This window comes from Alternaria metachromatica (genome assembly GCF_023757995.1).
Source record: "Alternaria metachromatica strain BMP 0045 chromosome Unknown scaffold_15, whole genome shotgun sequence".
Taxonomy (NCBI): domain Eukaryota; kingdom Fungi; phylum Ascomycota; class Dothideomycetes; order Pleosporales; family Pleosporaceae; genus Alternaria; species Alternaria metachromatica.
Genome location: NW_026055506.1, coordinates 415,656 through 429,528, shown reverse-complemented (window position 1 = coordinate 429,528; position 13,873 = coordinate 415,656). Strand labels below are relative to the sequence as shown.

The following is a 13,873-nucleotide window of genomic DNA, read 5'->3' as shown; positions in this document are numbered from 1 at the left end:
CTGTGGGTGGTGGTTAGGAAGGTGGTGTATACAGAATGTAGGAAGACTTACTTTGGGTATGGTTGTAGGTATTGTGGTAGTCTGACAGCGAGTACCAACGTTCTCTCGTGCAACTGGAATGTACAGGTAAGTAGTCGGAGATTTGTTAGTGATCTAGCAAACAGGGACGATTAAACGGTCAAGAAATATCCGCAGAGCCAGTGCCAGTGCCAACGGCTTAGCGCACGTCACACGATACTTCCAGCAAGATCCATGAGGCCATGGCTCTGCCCTGTTCTGGTTCCAAGGCCCTGTTGTTGACCTGAGGCGGTGGCTCGTGGCTCCACTTGGTTGCTCAGGGGACCCGCGTTCGACGGGTTATTTTTGGAGTCGTGACGGGCCTTTCGGCAGCTGCGTGCCGAGGTGCAATCACGGCGTAGGCAGTTTTCTTGCTTGGAAGACATGTTTGTATAACGACCTATGGTAAAAGCCGAGGTTGTGCTTTCGCATCGTGTAGTTGATGTTGCTTGTTGAATCTGGGGATTTGGGAGATGCCGCGCGCTTTGGCTTGATGAGGATAGCGTGGCGTATGGCTCCGAGGTCACGGCGAGAAACATGCTGCATCCATGATCGTGCTTACTGAACCAAAGTCTATGTCGACTTCATGTGAAAACTTGCTCTTGGAGTCAATTCTGGTGCCTATAATATATACAACGAAGTTTAAATATGCCATTTTACTCGAGTCCAGCCAACTCCATCTCGGTGGCAGCGTACATGAATGCACCAGCACCCTTACCATCGTTGGTCAGGGTCTCGACACCAGTGTAGTACTCGTAAGACGCATCGCCCTTCAGGCTTCCCACAGTAACCGTGCCGGTGAAGCTGAGGGTGCCGTTCTTCTCGTACTGGATGAACTCATCCAACATCAGATCCCACGCCTTGGACGCAGTCTGCTGGTACTTCTTCTCCAACAAACCGAGCCTGACACCCTTCATGTACGCGTAGGTGAACATGGCGGTTGCGCTCGACTCGATGTAGTTGCCTTCCCTTCCAGCAAGCTCCGGGTCCATGAGCAGCCACCATCCGCCGCTGGTGTCTTGCACGTCGTTGATACCAGAAGCGAGCGTGACAAAGTAGTCGACGAGCTTGGAGTAGCCCTTGTGTGTCTTGGGGAAGACCTCTAGAACCTCAACAAGCGCAACGAAGTACCATCCTAGAGCACGGTCCCAGACGTATGGGGAGGCACCGGTCTCTGGGTCAGCCCACACAGTCGATTTGTCCTCGCTGTAGCCGTGGTACAGAAGATTGGTTGTCTCGTTTCGGCAGTGCTCCTCGATCAGATCGAATTGCAGCTCGATGTCGTTCCAGGCTGTGATGTTGTTGGGCTCGAAGTACGATGTGTAGGTCGCGTAGAAGGTATCAGCCATGTAGATGCCATCTAACCACATCTGGTTCTCATAAGTCGGGGCTCTGTGCCAGAAGCCGCCGGTGGGGGTGCGCGGCCATCGGTTCAGCTGCTCTCGGAGACCCTTGGCCGCCACAACGTATTTCTCGTCCTTGCGTCCTTCCGAGTTCCAGAAGTAGAGGATGTTGTTGCCAAACCGGATGTCGTCCAATGTGTAGAAAGTGGCGTTCCAGCCCTTGATGGTACCGTTCGATGTGACAACGGACGAGACTGCCTCGGAGGCATACTCAAGCAGAGCAGTGTCGTTTTGCGTCACGGCGGCCTTCTGGATGCCTTCACGAATGACGGAGGAGACGTAGTGGTTGTCGACCTTCTGGCCCTTGGACAAAAAGGAAGTAGCCATCCATGTCGAGTACGGCTGGGTGGAGTTCTTCGCCGCGACGGCTGTGGTAGCCAAAGCCAGGGTGAGAGCCGTAAGATGCATGGTTGCGAAACGGTATTATCGACAAGCTAGGAATATCGGAAACAAATCGAGGACCCTGAAGAGACAAACGGGAGCACTTGCGGATACTTTATCTGACACCGTTCGCCCGTCGCTCTTTATAGCCACTGCGCGGCGTCTGTGGACATTGAACATCTTCTCCTCAAGGCTGCCACTACTGCAGTTGATGCAATCTAAATCCATGTTCATGCAGCCTCAAAGCGCCCCGGTCTCTCCACCTTGCGGTCCTGAGCGCCTGGTTGAGAATTTCCGCGAGCGGACGTTTGCCCATCATCGACAAAATTGGGAAGGTCTGGCCATGGTCCCTCGCTTGGCAGCGGAGAAATTGGTGATTGGAGATGTAGTGGCGATGGGGCCAAAATAGTCAGCAACCGTAAGCTGGAGGACGAGGTGCAGGTGAAGGATCGGAATATCTCGAGCAACATGAACATCAGTGCTTGCCCAAACTTGCAGCGACGTTGGAGGAACGCTCCTCTTTTGCGGCGTGGAGGCGACTTTGATCTGGGAAGGAGCTCACCCTGAACAGGCTGAATGGTCCACACTGGTGTGGGTCTCCCTGCACTAGCGGAGTCAAGCATCCTAAGTCCGCGGGACGTTTCTTGCACACTTCTTGTCTCTGCGCCAATAAACGCCCGCTCTCTAACCTCTCGTCCAGGGTAGGAGAGGCCCAATTCTCTGGGATACCTTCATTGCGCATGCAAATGCGCTGATGATTACTCAAGCTTGGTCTCACAAACATACAGCCAAGCGTTTCTTCAAGTACCTCCACTGGCCATAGCGCTCTATAAATTACCGACAAGGAAGAAGGATGCAAATCGCTGTACAAAAATTTCCGACCACTTGAACGCATCGATATGAGAGCTTGTTGCGTAGAGGATGGGGCGGTCTTGCACCACCCGCAGGCGGCGCTCAGTTGCTTCTCACACATAGAATCTTCCGGGCCGCGATTCCCAACTCTGATGATACATCCAGATTTTTCTGTTCGCGAAAAGTGTGTAGGAACTGATATGTAAGATCAACGGGGTCCATTTTCTCCCCCAATCCAATGTCGGGCCTGGGCTTCACGCTTCATGCAACGCATCACGTCCTCTCGACCTATAACGTATCCTTCTTCACGACAGACCACCACCGTCCAAACCTCATAATGCCCGTATCATACCCCTTCCACCAGCAGTACCCCCAAGAGATCGCCCAGGTCGAACCCAGAATAAGTGCTAGACCAACAAGATTGGAGTTCTTCCACGACCAAGGCTCCTGTCCCTGCCGTAGCGTTAGCTACCATCCAGCACTGTAACGTAGTTAAAGTCTTACTCCTGTGCCCTTCTCGCCGCTCGTGATGCCTCTCTCGATGTCGTCTGGTTGCGCAACAGCCTTGATCGAGTTGAGGGTGAGCGAGAAATCGCCTTCTTGGGTACCAAAGAAACTGGCAACTGTCAATAACCGCACTCCCATGATCGCGTGGTGGACTCTTGCCTTCTCATCATGATGCTAAACCGCTTGACGTTCTTCAAATCCAATGGCTTTACATCGTTCTTCTCTTTCCCGCGATACGTAGGCTTCATTGCACGCCATGGCACGAACAACCCAAGCTCGCTTTGCGATTCAAAGTCGTATTCCCAGCTGATAGTTGATTGCTCCCGTCCATCTGCCATAAGCGGCAGAATCTCGTCTTTGAGCGTTAGTGTGTACTTCTTTCCGTCGTGCTTTCCTAGATCGAGATAAATGCCATCGTAGGTAGATAGATCCCAGGTGCGATCCTCGCCGGTAGTGCGCTGACTGGCAAAGCCGGCGCCGCCGAGAGCGGTGATGTCGAGATTGCCGTGGAAACGTGCGGAAGATCCATTGATGGTAAGGTAGGACTAGTAGTCGTACATTAGTTATCAGATTGCTTCGTTCATTTTGAGAGATGGGTTTTACCTGGGATGCTCCTCCTCTCACTCGGTCATCACTGTCCGTCCAATCCGAAGCTTTCCAACCTCTGCACACACATGCATTAGCTTCAAAGCGACAATGCATTACCCAAACACATACTTGTCACCACCGAATAGAACCATCTCTTTTTCGTTGCCCATCTTCACTGGAGTAAGATAAACGTTGGTTGTGTCGATGGTATCAACTCTCACAAACCCTGGAGATGTCCAAATGCAGTAGTGACCTCATCGGCAGGGGTCCGTGCGGTGTCTCACCCAAGTACACTCATTCGTCTGCCGACCAAGCATCCCCATACCACTAGCCATAGCGCGTTTTCATCTCAACCCAAAGTGGTCCTACAGATTACCCGAAAAATATGGATTTCCGAGATGCCTCGCGTATGGACGATGCAGATGAGTCTATTCTAGCCGAGCCGTACCGACCGTTCTACAAGATATTTGGAGGCCAACCCATCTTAGTTAAACAGTGCGTGCAACCTACTCTACGTGATTCTCGTTCAAGTCCTAACGTGCGCTTCAGAAATAATGACTACGATCGAGTAGCCTTCAGGGAGAGGCCATGGATGGGTGTGCTGCTGTTCGATAACGTGTCTTCGGATGCAAGGGATCATGCTGCGAATGAACGAAGTATGCCAGGATCTGCTGAAAGTACAAGAAGATTGCGTAACTAACAGATATCACAGCTTTCCTGTCGTGGCTGAAGCTTAGTGTGTACATGGCCATTGTGTCTGTTGCCATCGTCATGTCGTTCCATCTCAAGTCGGAGCCCACTCCACTTGGTAAGTCAATAGCAAAGTCTCATCACATCATGCTTACAACTCTGTGCAGAAAAAAGTTTCGCGTTGCCATTGGGAATCGTCTTCTGGCTTCTTTCAATAGCGTGCATGTTGTCCGGGTTGTCGAACTACATCAACACGGTCTCCCGGTACAGCACGCGGCGGGCGCTCGTGCAGACAGGTTGGAAGACGCAGGTCGTGTTCACCGTGGTGTCAAGTGCGATCGTTGCGACGTGCATACTGTTTCTCTCTACGAATGCAGAGAAGTAATTCGTGTTTGATAGATTGTATCTTGCGGATGCTTTCAATGCAGTATGTGAAATATCATGATGAATCGTTACGCCTATGCTAGTGTTTTACTAGCATATTTGGTGGTTCCCCTCCTTATTCGCCCATACACTTGGTCCCGCGCGTGCAAACACCATGCTTAATCAGCCTCGAGGATGGCCCAGGTCTGGTCGTCAACAGTGGTGTAGATCAGACCACCCGACAATAGATCATCACCAGCCTTTGCAACATCGGTTGTATCCATACCAAGTTGCGCCGCAATCTCGTGCTGGTTCAGGCCCTCGTTGGACTGAGGAGTGGTCTTGAGATGGTTGAACACCCTCTTCGCTGACGCAGTGTAACCGGCAAGATCATATCCGCCGCCGTAGCTACCGCCATCTCCCGCTTGTTGCTGTCCTCCAGCGCCATTCGTAGCGGCACCACCCTGCGCACTGCCAGGGGGCCCACGCGTGAAGTATAGATGTACCGCGGTCGCTTCAAGCAGGTGATAGGAGACTTCGTTCATGTCTTCGACTGGACGGATTACGGTCGCTCCGACGGATCTTCGGTCGTTGAAGCTCTTCAGCTTGCCCCATGCTCGGCAATAGGCACCTTCGACGAGCTTCGCTTTGGTAGGGTTGGTCTGCTCTGCAGCATCGGAATCGACCCATTGCTTGACCTCTACGCTGCCAGTGCCGTCGTCGAGCCTATACGTTGTGTTTGTAGTCTGGTTGGATATGTTGCGTATTTGACCGACGAATGTGAGCTTAGGAAGCGGTTAGTATAGCCAAATGGACCGTGAAATTCGTGCATACCTGAGTAATCACAGTGCCGTCGATTTTGAAGGCGTCATTGCTGCCGACTTCGAGTTGAGCATCGAGTATCTGTTTGATGGTGACGGGTCGCAGGGTATCTTGGGCACGGTCTTGTCGACCGCCAGGGCTCTGTGTACTACCACCCTCTCCCGGTATGAAGCCGCCTCCGCCAGCACCACCGCCAGCGCCGTAAGAGGTGGTGCTGTACGAGGTTTCGTAGCCGCCGTAATTGTCTAAAGAGATTAGATTGGAGAGTCCAAGGGTATTGAGAAGAGGCTGCATACTCATCTCGTGGGTGTGGGTTGGGTGACGCGATGGCAGAAGTTCGGTGAGGGCAAAACGCGTCGGACGCGCCTGCCTCATCGCGGGGCACGTGGAAGCTAGCGACGAGATGCGCCATGCTCATCCCTGCCGCCAAGATTTCGAGAGGCCCGTGCCCGAAATTTTCCAACAGCCAGACTGGAGGCGCGACTTTCAGACGTCAGGTAGGCAAAGTGCGTCACGTCGCCTCCGAGCCCTACCAACCATCTACCTGTCATGGCTCCCCGCGCGAGCTCGCCGGCGCTCTCCGAAACCGAGTTCGACATATTCGATGCCCTCGCTGGCGGTGATGATGCTCAGCAAGAGGCGGATTTGAACGCAGATCTGGGCGTGGATCTGGACGTCGGACACGATGACGGATCCGACGACGAAGCCTTTATCGCCGCGAAACAGGCTGCCTCGAATCGCAAAGCCTCAAATGTCGGAAAGTCAGTTAAGAAAGGTGGAGGCTTCCAGGCCATGGGGCTGAACGCGGCGCTTCTCAAGGCCATCACGCAGAAGGGATTCAAGATTCCGACTCCGATCCAGCGCAAGGCCGTTCCGCTCATGCTCGATGGACAAGATGTCGTGGGTATGGCTAGGACGGGTTCCGGAAAGACGGCCGCGTTCGTCATTCCCATGATCCAGAAACTCAAGGCGCATTCTGCCAAAGTAGGCGCGCGAGGAATAATCATGTCGCCCTCCCGAGAACTGGCACTGCAGACGTTGAAAGTTGTGAAGGAGCTGGGTCGCGGCACAGATTTGAGGACTATTCTGCTTGTTGGAGGTGACAGTCTCGAAGAGCGTACGTGTATACGGGCAGGTCGACTCTAAGAGAAATGAGACTAACGTGTTCGCAGAATTCAGCTCCATGACCACCAACCCCGACATCATCATCGCTACCCCTGGTCGCTTCCTGCATCTGAAGGTCGAGATGGGCCTCGATCTGTCCTCCGTAAAGTACATCGTATTCGACGAAGCCGATCGCCTTTTCGAGATGGGTTTCGCGGCGCAACTAGCTGAGATTCTGCATGCTCTACCCACCTCGAGACAAACACTGCTGTTCAGTGCGACACTCCCCAAATCCCTCGTAGAGTTTGCGAGAGCAGGTCTGCAAGAGCCAAAGCTCATCCGTCTCGATGCTGAGAGCAAGATCTCTCCAGATCTCAAAAGTGCCTACTTCACAATCAAGTCGGGTGACCGTGATGGCGCGCTGCTTCACCTCCTCGACAATGTCATCAAGGTGCCGGTAGGCGAGACCGACGCATCAAAGAAGGCCAAGGCAGATGCGGAGAAAGCTGCCAACAGCAAGAAGCGGAAGCGCAGCGACGGATTTGTCAAGGACGTCCCGATCGCTGAGTCCACCATCATCTTTGCTGCAACAAAGCACAGAGTGGAGTATCTCGCGAACCTTCTTCGCAATGCGGGATACGCCGTGTCTTACGGTACGTAATCGTATCTTCTTATGTGATGCTCTTGCTAACTTCACAAGTGTACGGCAACCTTGACCAAACAGCGCGCAAGGAGCAGATCCAGGACTTCCGCACTGGGTTGACTCGCATTCTCGTTGTCACCGATGTGGCTGCTCGTGGTGTGGATATGCCCCATATCAACCACGTCATCAACTACGACTTTCCTTCGCAGCCCAAGATCTTCGTACACAGAGTCGGACGAACGGCTCGAGCTGGAAGGAAAGGATGGGCGTATAGTCTGTGCAGACATGTCGACCTACCCTACCTCATAGATCTACAGCTTTTCCTCGGTAAACGACTCCTAGTCGGGAGGTCACACGAAGAGCCAAACTATGCAGAAGATTTCGTTGTTGGTAGCTTGGCACCATGGCAACTGGAATCATCTGTCGAGATTGTGAACAAACAGCTCGCCGATGACGAAGACCTAGCGCTTCTCTTAAGCGTAGCCGAAAAGGGCGAGCGCCAATATCAACGAACACGCAACCAGGCAAGTGCACAAAGTGTCGGACGAGCTAAGGAGTTGGTTGCATCTCCCAACTTTGCAGAGACGCATATGCTCTTCAGCGATGACGCGCATAGTGCACAGAAAGCGAAGGAAGATATGCTCGCGAGAATTCAGTCATTCAGGCCTGCGGAGACCGTATTCGAGATCGGCAAACGAGGTACCCAGAGTGACACAGCCGAAATTATGCGCAAGAGGCGTGAACAAGTCGGACGACAAAAAGCCAAGCAAGCAGCCAACAAACGAGCCGCGGACGACATGGACCCACTTCAAGCGCCTGCAAGACAGTCAAACGGTGACGAAGCATCAGAGGATGAAGAAGACGAGGTTGAAGTCGCTGATGGCGTATACGACTCAGACTCTGATGAGCTCGAGGTGTCTGTCTCGCAACCATCCTCCAAGAAGTCAAAACAGGACAGCTGGAAGAATGATGACTTCTTCATGTCATATACTCCCAAGGAGAACATGGCAGAGGAGAAGGCCTATGGAGTGAGCGGAGGAGATGCCGGCAACACCAACTTCGTGTCAGCAGCAAGGGCGGCAGAAATGTCACTTGTGAACGATGAGATTCAGGGCTTCGCAGATGCGGCCAAGTCGAAGATGCGTTGGGACAAAAAGTCGAAGAAGTACGTAAACCGCACCAACGACGAGGATGGCTCCAAGGGAGCCAAGATGATTCGAGGAGAAAGTGGACAAAAAATTGCAGCCAGTTTCCGCAGCGGCCGCTTTGACGACTGGCGCAAGGCGAACAAGGTCAAGATGCCTCGAGTGGGCGAAATTGAAGCCCCCAACCGGTCTGCTGGATCCTTCAATAACGCCCCGCGCTACAAGCACAAGGCCGAGAAGGCTCCGAAGCAGGCTGATCGGTACCGCGATGATTATCACGTCCAGAAGAAGAGGGTGGCTGAAGCGAAGGAGAAGCGCATCGGTGCATGGAAGGATGGAGGCGCCAAGAGCGAACTCAGAGACGTGGACGCTGTGCGCAAGAACCGCAAGGTGCAGGAAAATCGCCGAGCAAAGAATGCTCGTCCCTCCAAGAAGCGGAAGTTTTGAGTTCAACAAATGCATTGAATCAATACCCAACGACATGAATCGGCTATAAGATTTTCTTCAGGCACGTGTCAGTGAACTAATACCCGTGGGCCCTCGATTATTGTGCGCGGACCGAGGTGAAAACAATCCGATTTGACAGCTGTACGATGTGGCGACTAAAAGAAAAAGCGTTAGATTTTTAGCAATTGGCCAGATCTCGATATTTGTGCGAAGAAAGGCCGTTATGACCCGCATGGTCAGGCCATGTTTGCTTCTCCAGAGCCCGCGTCCCCGTCGGTTCTGTGTAACGCTCCATGTTGGCATTGCTTTGCTGTGCCACACAAAGGTGCGGATTGGCGAAAGTTTATCGGGGCCCTGCGACATGGCAGTGGGCGAACATCCTGCCATCCTCGGACAGCGCGCGTATTGACTCGATAGTGGCTTTTTGTGCGCATCGTCGTGGTCGACGAGATTGAAAAGTTTAGACACGATTTCTTTCGGTGCGACGCAGTCCCTTTTTGTATCGAGCATGTATCGGTTTGCTCCAAGGTTTATTTGCTGGCGCGGTAGCTGCCACCAGTGTGGTCGGATTGGGACTGACAAGCTGCAAGTCACGCTGTAGTCCAAACTATGCACACGTTGTCGACTAGGATAGAGTTGCCGGCGTCTATTGACGTCGGGTAGTGTTGACACTGACAGGCGACCGCGTATAAGTCCGCGTATTGGGTGAAGCGCCTCCCAATCTCACGCCATTGTGATTAAGGTCCGAAGCAGGGATAGGGGCCTCTTCGGGTACCCATGGCATATTGTGGGCAGGCACGTCATTCCTCGAGGAGATTTCTGCGAGCCGGGACGAGTGCACTGTAAGGGTGCACACCAGCCCCTGTTTAGTGCCAACGCCGCCAGACTTCAATAATCCTTCTGCACGCAGCCATCTGCGGCTTACCCGACGACCTTCGAGAAGCCGCCACTGAGTGTTTTTTTTTCTGCATGGTCGCACAGGAGCGCGTTTTGCCATGCGATGGTGGGATGCGTGGCGTGTTGAGGGCAGCCCTCTCTGCTACTGCACCCGTGGGCTCGGTCTCCGTGCCGCGGTGCGCAGGGCACAGCATAAGAAACTTTGTTTCACGTCAACGGCTTTTTGATATTCGCAAGAGCCCAAATCGGAAGGGCCAATCTCGCTGCGAAACTCTTTGTGGGTTTCGATGAAAATCATCCGCCTGAACGAGCCATTTGCGCACCAACGGCTGCGGCGTGGCTGTCGTCGGAGAGGCGCAGTCTAGGCTATCGCCAGTCGGGTAGATGTAGGCGCACATAGTCACATTTCGTATCTCGGTAAACGGCTCTTGGGTATTGATAGAGCACTTTACCGGACGGAAATTTCTCGCTCCGTTGCGGGCCTGATGAGACTACCCAAGGTCGTCGAGGGGTGAGCGAATAATCCTGCAGGGCTCGCTTGCCTTGTGTCACGAGATGCTGCAGGGTGCCTTGAAGCCAGGCGTGAGCCGCATCGAAGAATGCATGTGTCAGAGAGGCTCCGAGGAGCATATCGGCAATAACACGTCTTAGTTGGACACCTGTTGGGCACTGAGACCAGCCAGGGAGCTGCCCGGCCCGCACCCAGTCGCAAATCGACAATGGGACCAGCGACGGGCAAGCATGCAAGGACCACAGGGGAAACGGAGAGGCCAGCGAGGGTCCCTGGTAGCCGACTACTTTTGGCACAACGTGTCCTGAGCACCGGTTCGTAGATCCCGCCCGCAGGCCTGTCGTGATATTCGGGTCCTGGCCAAGCGGCTGACTCGTGGCTTATCAGCTCTAGACACTGCGATGCAAACTCGAGATGCTGGCATTGTAGCACCATGACACGGCTCCATCAGTTTGCAGATGATCGCATCAGGGTTGGCATCAAACGGAGCTCAACAGAGACCTGCGCCTGAATCAACGAAACGGCAGGGCCCGCCGGGAAAGGACAGTAATCCCGAGACCCTGGACAGGCCGTTATGCGCATGCCGTAGCCTCGGGGAACCGTAAAGAGAGATGAGAGCAATCTGCAGGCGATATAAGACCTGCTGTTAACGTCGAAATATCCGCTATCTGTGATTATTTTTGGACCTCAGCAATCCTCGACGAGGCTAAATGCAAGGTCTAGTCCTGGGCTTCTCGCGTTGCCTTGTCGGTTGGATTTATATTTTCTGCGCCGGGGGCCAATCACGACCCACTCGAAAAGCTGGGCGGATCCGACACTTTTGTACAGGATGGAAATTTCTCTTTTGCTCGGCCGTAGTGGCTAGTCATTGTACGATCCGGATGACCTGCCCCGAGGGAGGAAGAAGAAACGCTCATGCAGGACCCGGCCTCGAGTCATGCCCCCTGCGTCGTGATCTCGGTTCAGGCCGCAGAGAGCAGAGTGAACATGTGCGGACAAGGTTCACTGGCGAGCACGTTGCGTCCCTGCACTTCCCAGGTGACGGGACATGTGCAATACCTTGTGGCTGCAGATCGCAAGTATTGAAGTCATTAGACAATTACAAATTGAGATGATGAGGGTTAGGGAGGACGAGTATACAATGCTGGTGGCAGGATGCGCTATTCCCAGCTAGTGCAGAGGTATACACACCCACCTCTGCCCTAGACGCGGCATCGATCTTCACGGCAGTCGGCTCAGCTTACCGCTATTCCGCGTTGGGGTCAAGCATCACCGGTGAATATGGCCTTCGTCCGTGGTGCAGCATCACAAGTTTGCCCTGCCGCAGTCGCCGTTCCACCTTCTACATGCGAAAGAGCGGTTGGGTAGCCGTCATGGGGCAGTCGGGACACTAACGCTGGTGCCGTTGCTCACACACCTGGCGGCAGCAGCATGGAAGGCCTCATCTTGCCAGCATCGTCGACTTGTCATGACATGCTTGGCTGGCTGCGATTACTTTGTGAGCTTCGGCCCCGCATCGTCAATGCTGCGCACACTCCAATAAGACGAGCAATATCGGTGGTCATGCCGTCGTCGCTCGGGCAGTTTACGGGCAGATCGTCAACAGCGCCAGCGTGCGATCGATATACCCACCGGAGTATTTTGCGTGTGCTATCCCAATGCGACACGGCCCACGCCTATAATGGATGCATGATATACCACTGGCTTAGTCTGACCATGGGCACTATGTGTACGCTTTGCTCCCAGCACTCGACGCCACGGCGAGGCACACCACCTCGGGCGGCTGGAACACTGGACCGCCCGGCCATGTTCTGCAGGTCGAGGGGATCGTCTCAAATGCACCGAGTCCGCTGTTTGACCTCTGCTGCACACGGCGCTGGGCATGCAGAAGAAGGTACCAAGCGTGTGCGCCACATCCCGACCTCGACATGCTCCAGAGACTGTACAGAAGACTATCCAGCAGCTACTACGGGGACCAGGTGCCACGGATGCAGCTTACCGTCGCTTGCACGTTCTGAACCAGAGCACATTGCATCTGCCAGATCCATCACCCGCGCCATACAAGCTTACAGCGCCAGCGCCATGCCACTAGACGTAGCGTGTCGCATGACGAAGCAGGACACCCCACAGCGTCGAGTGTTCAAGGGGATTATGACGAGTTGCTTTTCGGGAAAAGAGCGACTGCCTCCAATGCATCGACGGGAAACTCCACACACAGGCGCGGCCCTGTCAGCCATATCCGAGTGTCGATCGTGGCATCGGATGTGTGTCCAATTTTTTGTTAGTCGCGATAGAGTTTGCGCCAGCGGAGTGCGTCATCAGCGCGCAGTGGTGCTTTTGCAGCTCGCGACAGCAAGACCCTGAGCAAGCTTTCCCCGGCAGTCCATGCAGCGCAGCCGCTACGAGGCGAGATGTTCCGCTGCGACCGTCGGTCGGTGCGAAAAGGCCTGCGAGGCGATCAATGCAAGTGGTTGGTCTGAAGGGTCCGGAAGCGCGACTGACAGTGACAAGCGTCTTGATAGTGCACCACAACCGCGGGCCTGTCAGTGGGAGCCACACCTGTCGGCCTGCTCACCTCGCGGCGGCCGGTGGCAGGGCTCGCGTGGGTGAATATAACTGCCTTGCTGTAGGGCCTCTAGCTGGCCGTCAATTCTCCTCTCGTGGGCGCCGTGGCTGCCGGACGCAGCCAAAAAGGCAATTACTGGGTCGCACATAAGCGCACGCCGAGGATTAAGGGCGCCGACTTATGCTATGCTTCAATTGAAAGTTTGCCTGGGCGGCTGCAAAACAATGGTGCATAGCGCGCAGAAGCGCGACCATATCTCGTTAGCACACCCCGGTTCGAGGACGGTGCGGAAGACAGGGGGTTGAGCGGCCTCTGACAAGGCTCCCCAACCCGCACCGCCCATGCACGCAGACAGCTGGCGGCCGTGCATATGTGATTCCGCGGGTGCATCGACCGACTGGGAAACCGGCCTAGCAGAAATGTCGAAGAACCATCAGCCGAACGAGGGAAGCATGTAGCAGTCCCCGAGACGCACCCTTCCCTGCTCCCGTTGCCCGGAACTCATCGTGGCCCCCTTCTCCTGGATGGCCCGCCTGCACGACTTGACAGGGATGTAGCAAAGATCTGTGAGTAGAATCTCCATAACCGATTGTGGTTATTACTGGGGAATGTCCGCCGAGTCGACTTCTGTTCTGGTCCACGACGAGTCGCCATCCCACTCCCTCATTGGTCCCACCCCATACAACACCACCACCTCGCCGCTTCTCTTTCTCGCCGCCCCATTGCCTGCCGCTGCCGTCGACACAAGGCCGACACAGGTCCGACACCGTCTCCATTCTGACGCCGAGTTAGCCAGACACATCGCTGTTGTCGACCCCATCCGCCCACTATCAAAAGGTATTTCCATGTACTCTCTTTTGCCTCTCAGCCCATGTCTTCCTTCAAACTCTTCATGGC

The 13,873-nt window shown here is 54.4% G+C and overlaps 5 protein-coding genes across 5 annotated transcripts; 2 read left to right on the top strand and 3 right to left on the bottom strand.

Annotated features, from left to right (window-relative positions):
• Positions 1-713: 713 nt before the first annotated feature.
• Positions 714-1,868, bottom strand: J4E83_006693 (uncharacterized protein; the record flags this gene model as incomplete). The annotated part of the gene is made up of 1 exon (XM_049333604.1): positions 714-1,868. The coding sequence occupies one exon, from the start codon at positions 1,866-1,868 to the stop codon at positions 714-716; it is 1,155 nt and encodes a 384-aa protein (XP_049187326.1).
• A 1,317-nt stretch (positions 1,869-3,185) lies between these two features.
• Positions 3,186-3,958, bottom strand: J4E83_006692 (uncharacterized protein; the record flags this gene model as incomplete). Its single annotated transcript, XM_049333603.1, has 4 exons — positions 3,186-3,309; positions 3,360-3,745; positions 3,804-3,864; positions 3,918-3,958. The coding sequence occupies 4 exons, from the start codon at positions 3,956-3,958 to the stop codon at positions 3,186-3,188; spliced, it is 612 nt and encodes a 203-aa protein (XP_049187325.1).
• A 215-nt stretch (positions 3,959-4,173) lies between these two features.
• J4E83_006691 (uncharacterized protein) lies at positions 4,174-4,863 on the top strand (the record flags this gene model as incomplete). The annotated part of the gene is made up of 4 exons (XM_049333602.1): positions 4,174-4,283; positions 4,338-4,444; positions 4,501-4,596; positions 4,646-4,863. The coding sequence occupies 4 exons, from the start codon at positions 4,174-4,176 to the stop codon at positions 4,861-4,863; spliced, it is 531 nt and encodes a 176-aa protein (XP_049187324.1).
• Positions 4,864-5,020: 157 nt separating this feature from the next.
• On the bottom strand, positions 5,021-5,963 carry J4E83_006690 (uncharacterized protein; the record flags this gene model as incomplete). The annotated part of the gene is made up of 3 exons (XM_049333601.1): positions 5,021-5,626; positions 5,676-5,908; positions 5,960-5,963. The coding sequence occupies 3 exons, from the start codon at positions 5,961-5,963 to the stop codon at positions 5,021-5,023; spliced, it is 843 nt and encodes a 280-aa protein (XP_049187323.1).
• Positions 5,964-6,212: 249 nt separating this feature from the next.
• DBP10 (ATP-dependent RNA helicase dbp10) lies at positions 6,213-9,002 on the top strand (the record flags this gene model as incomplete). Its single annotated transcript, XM_049333600.1, has 3 exons — positions 6,213-6,780; positions 6,836-7,420; positions 7,468-9,002. 3 exons carry the CDS (start codon positions 6,213-6,215, stop codon positions 9,000-9,002), a joined length of 2,688 nt encoding a protein of 895 aa, XP_049187322.1.
• Positions 9,003-13,873: the final 4,871 nt, after the last annotated feature.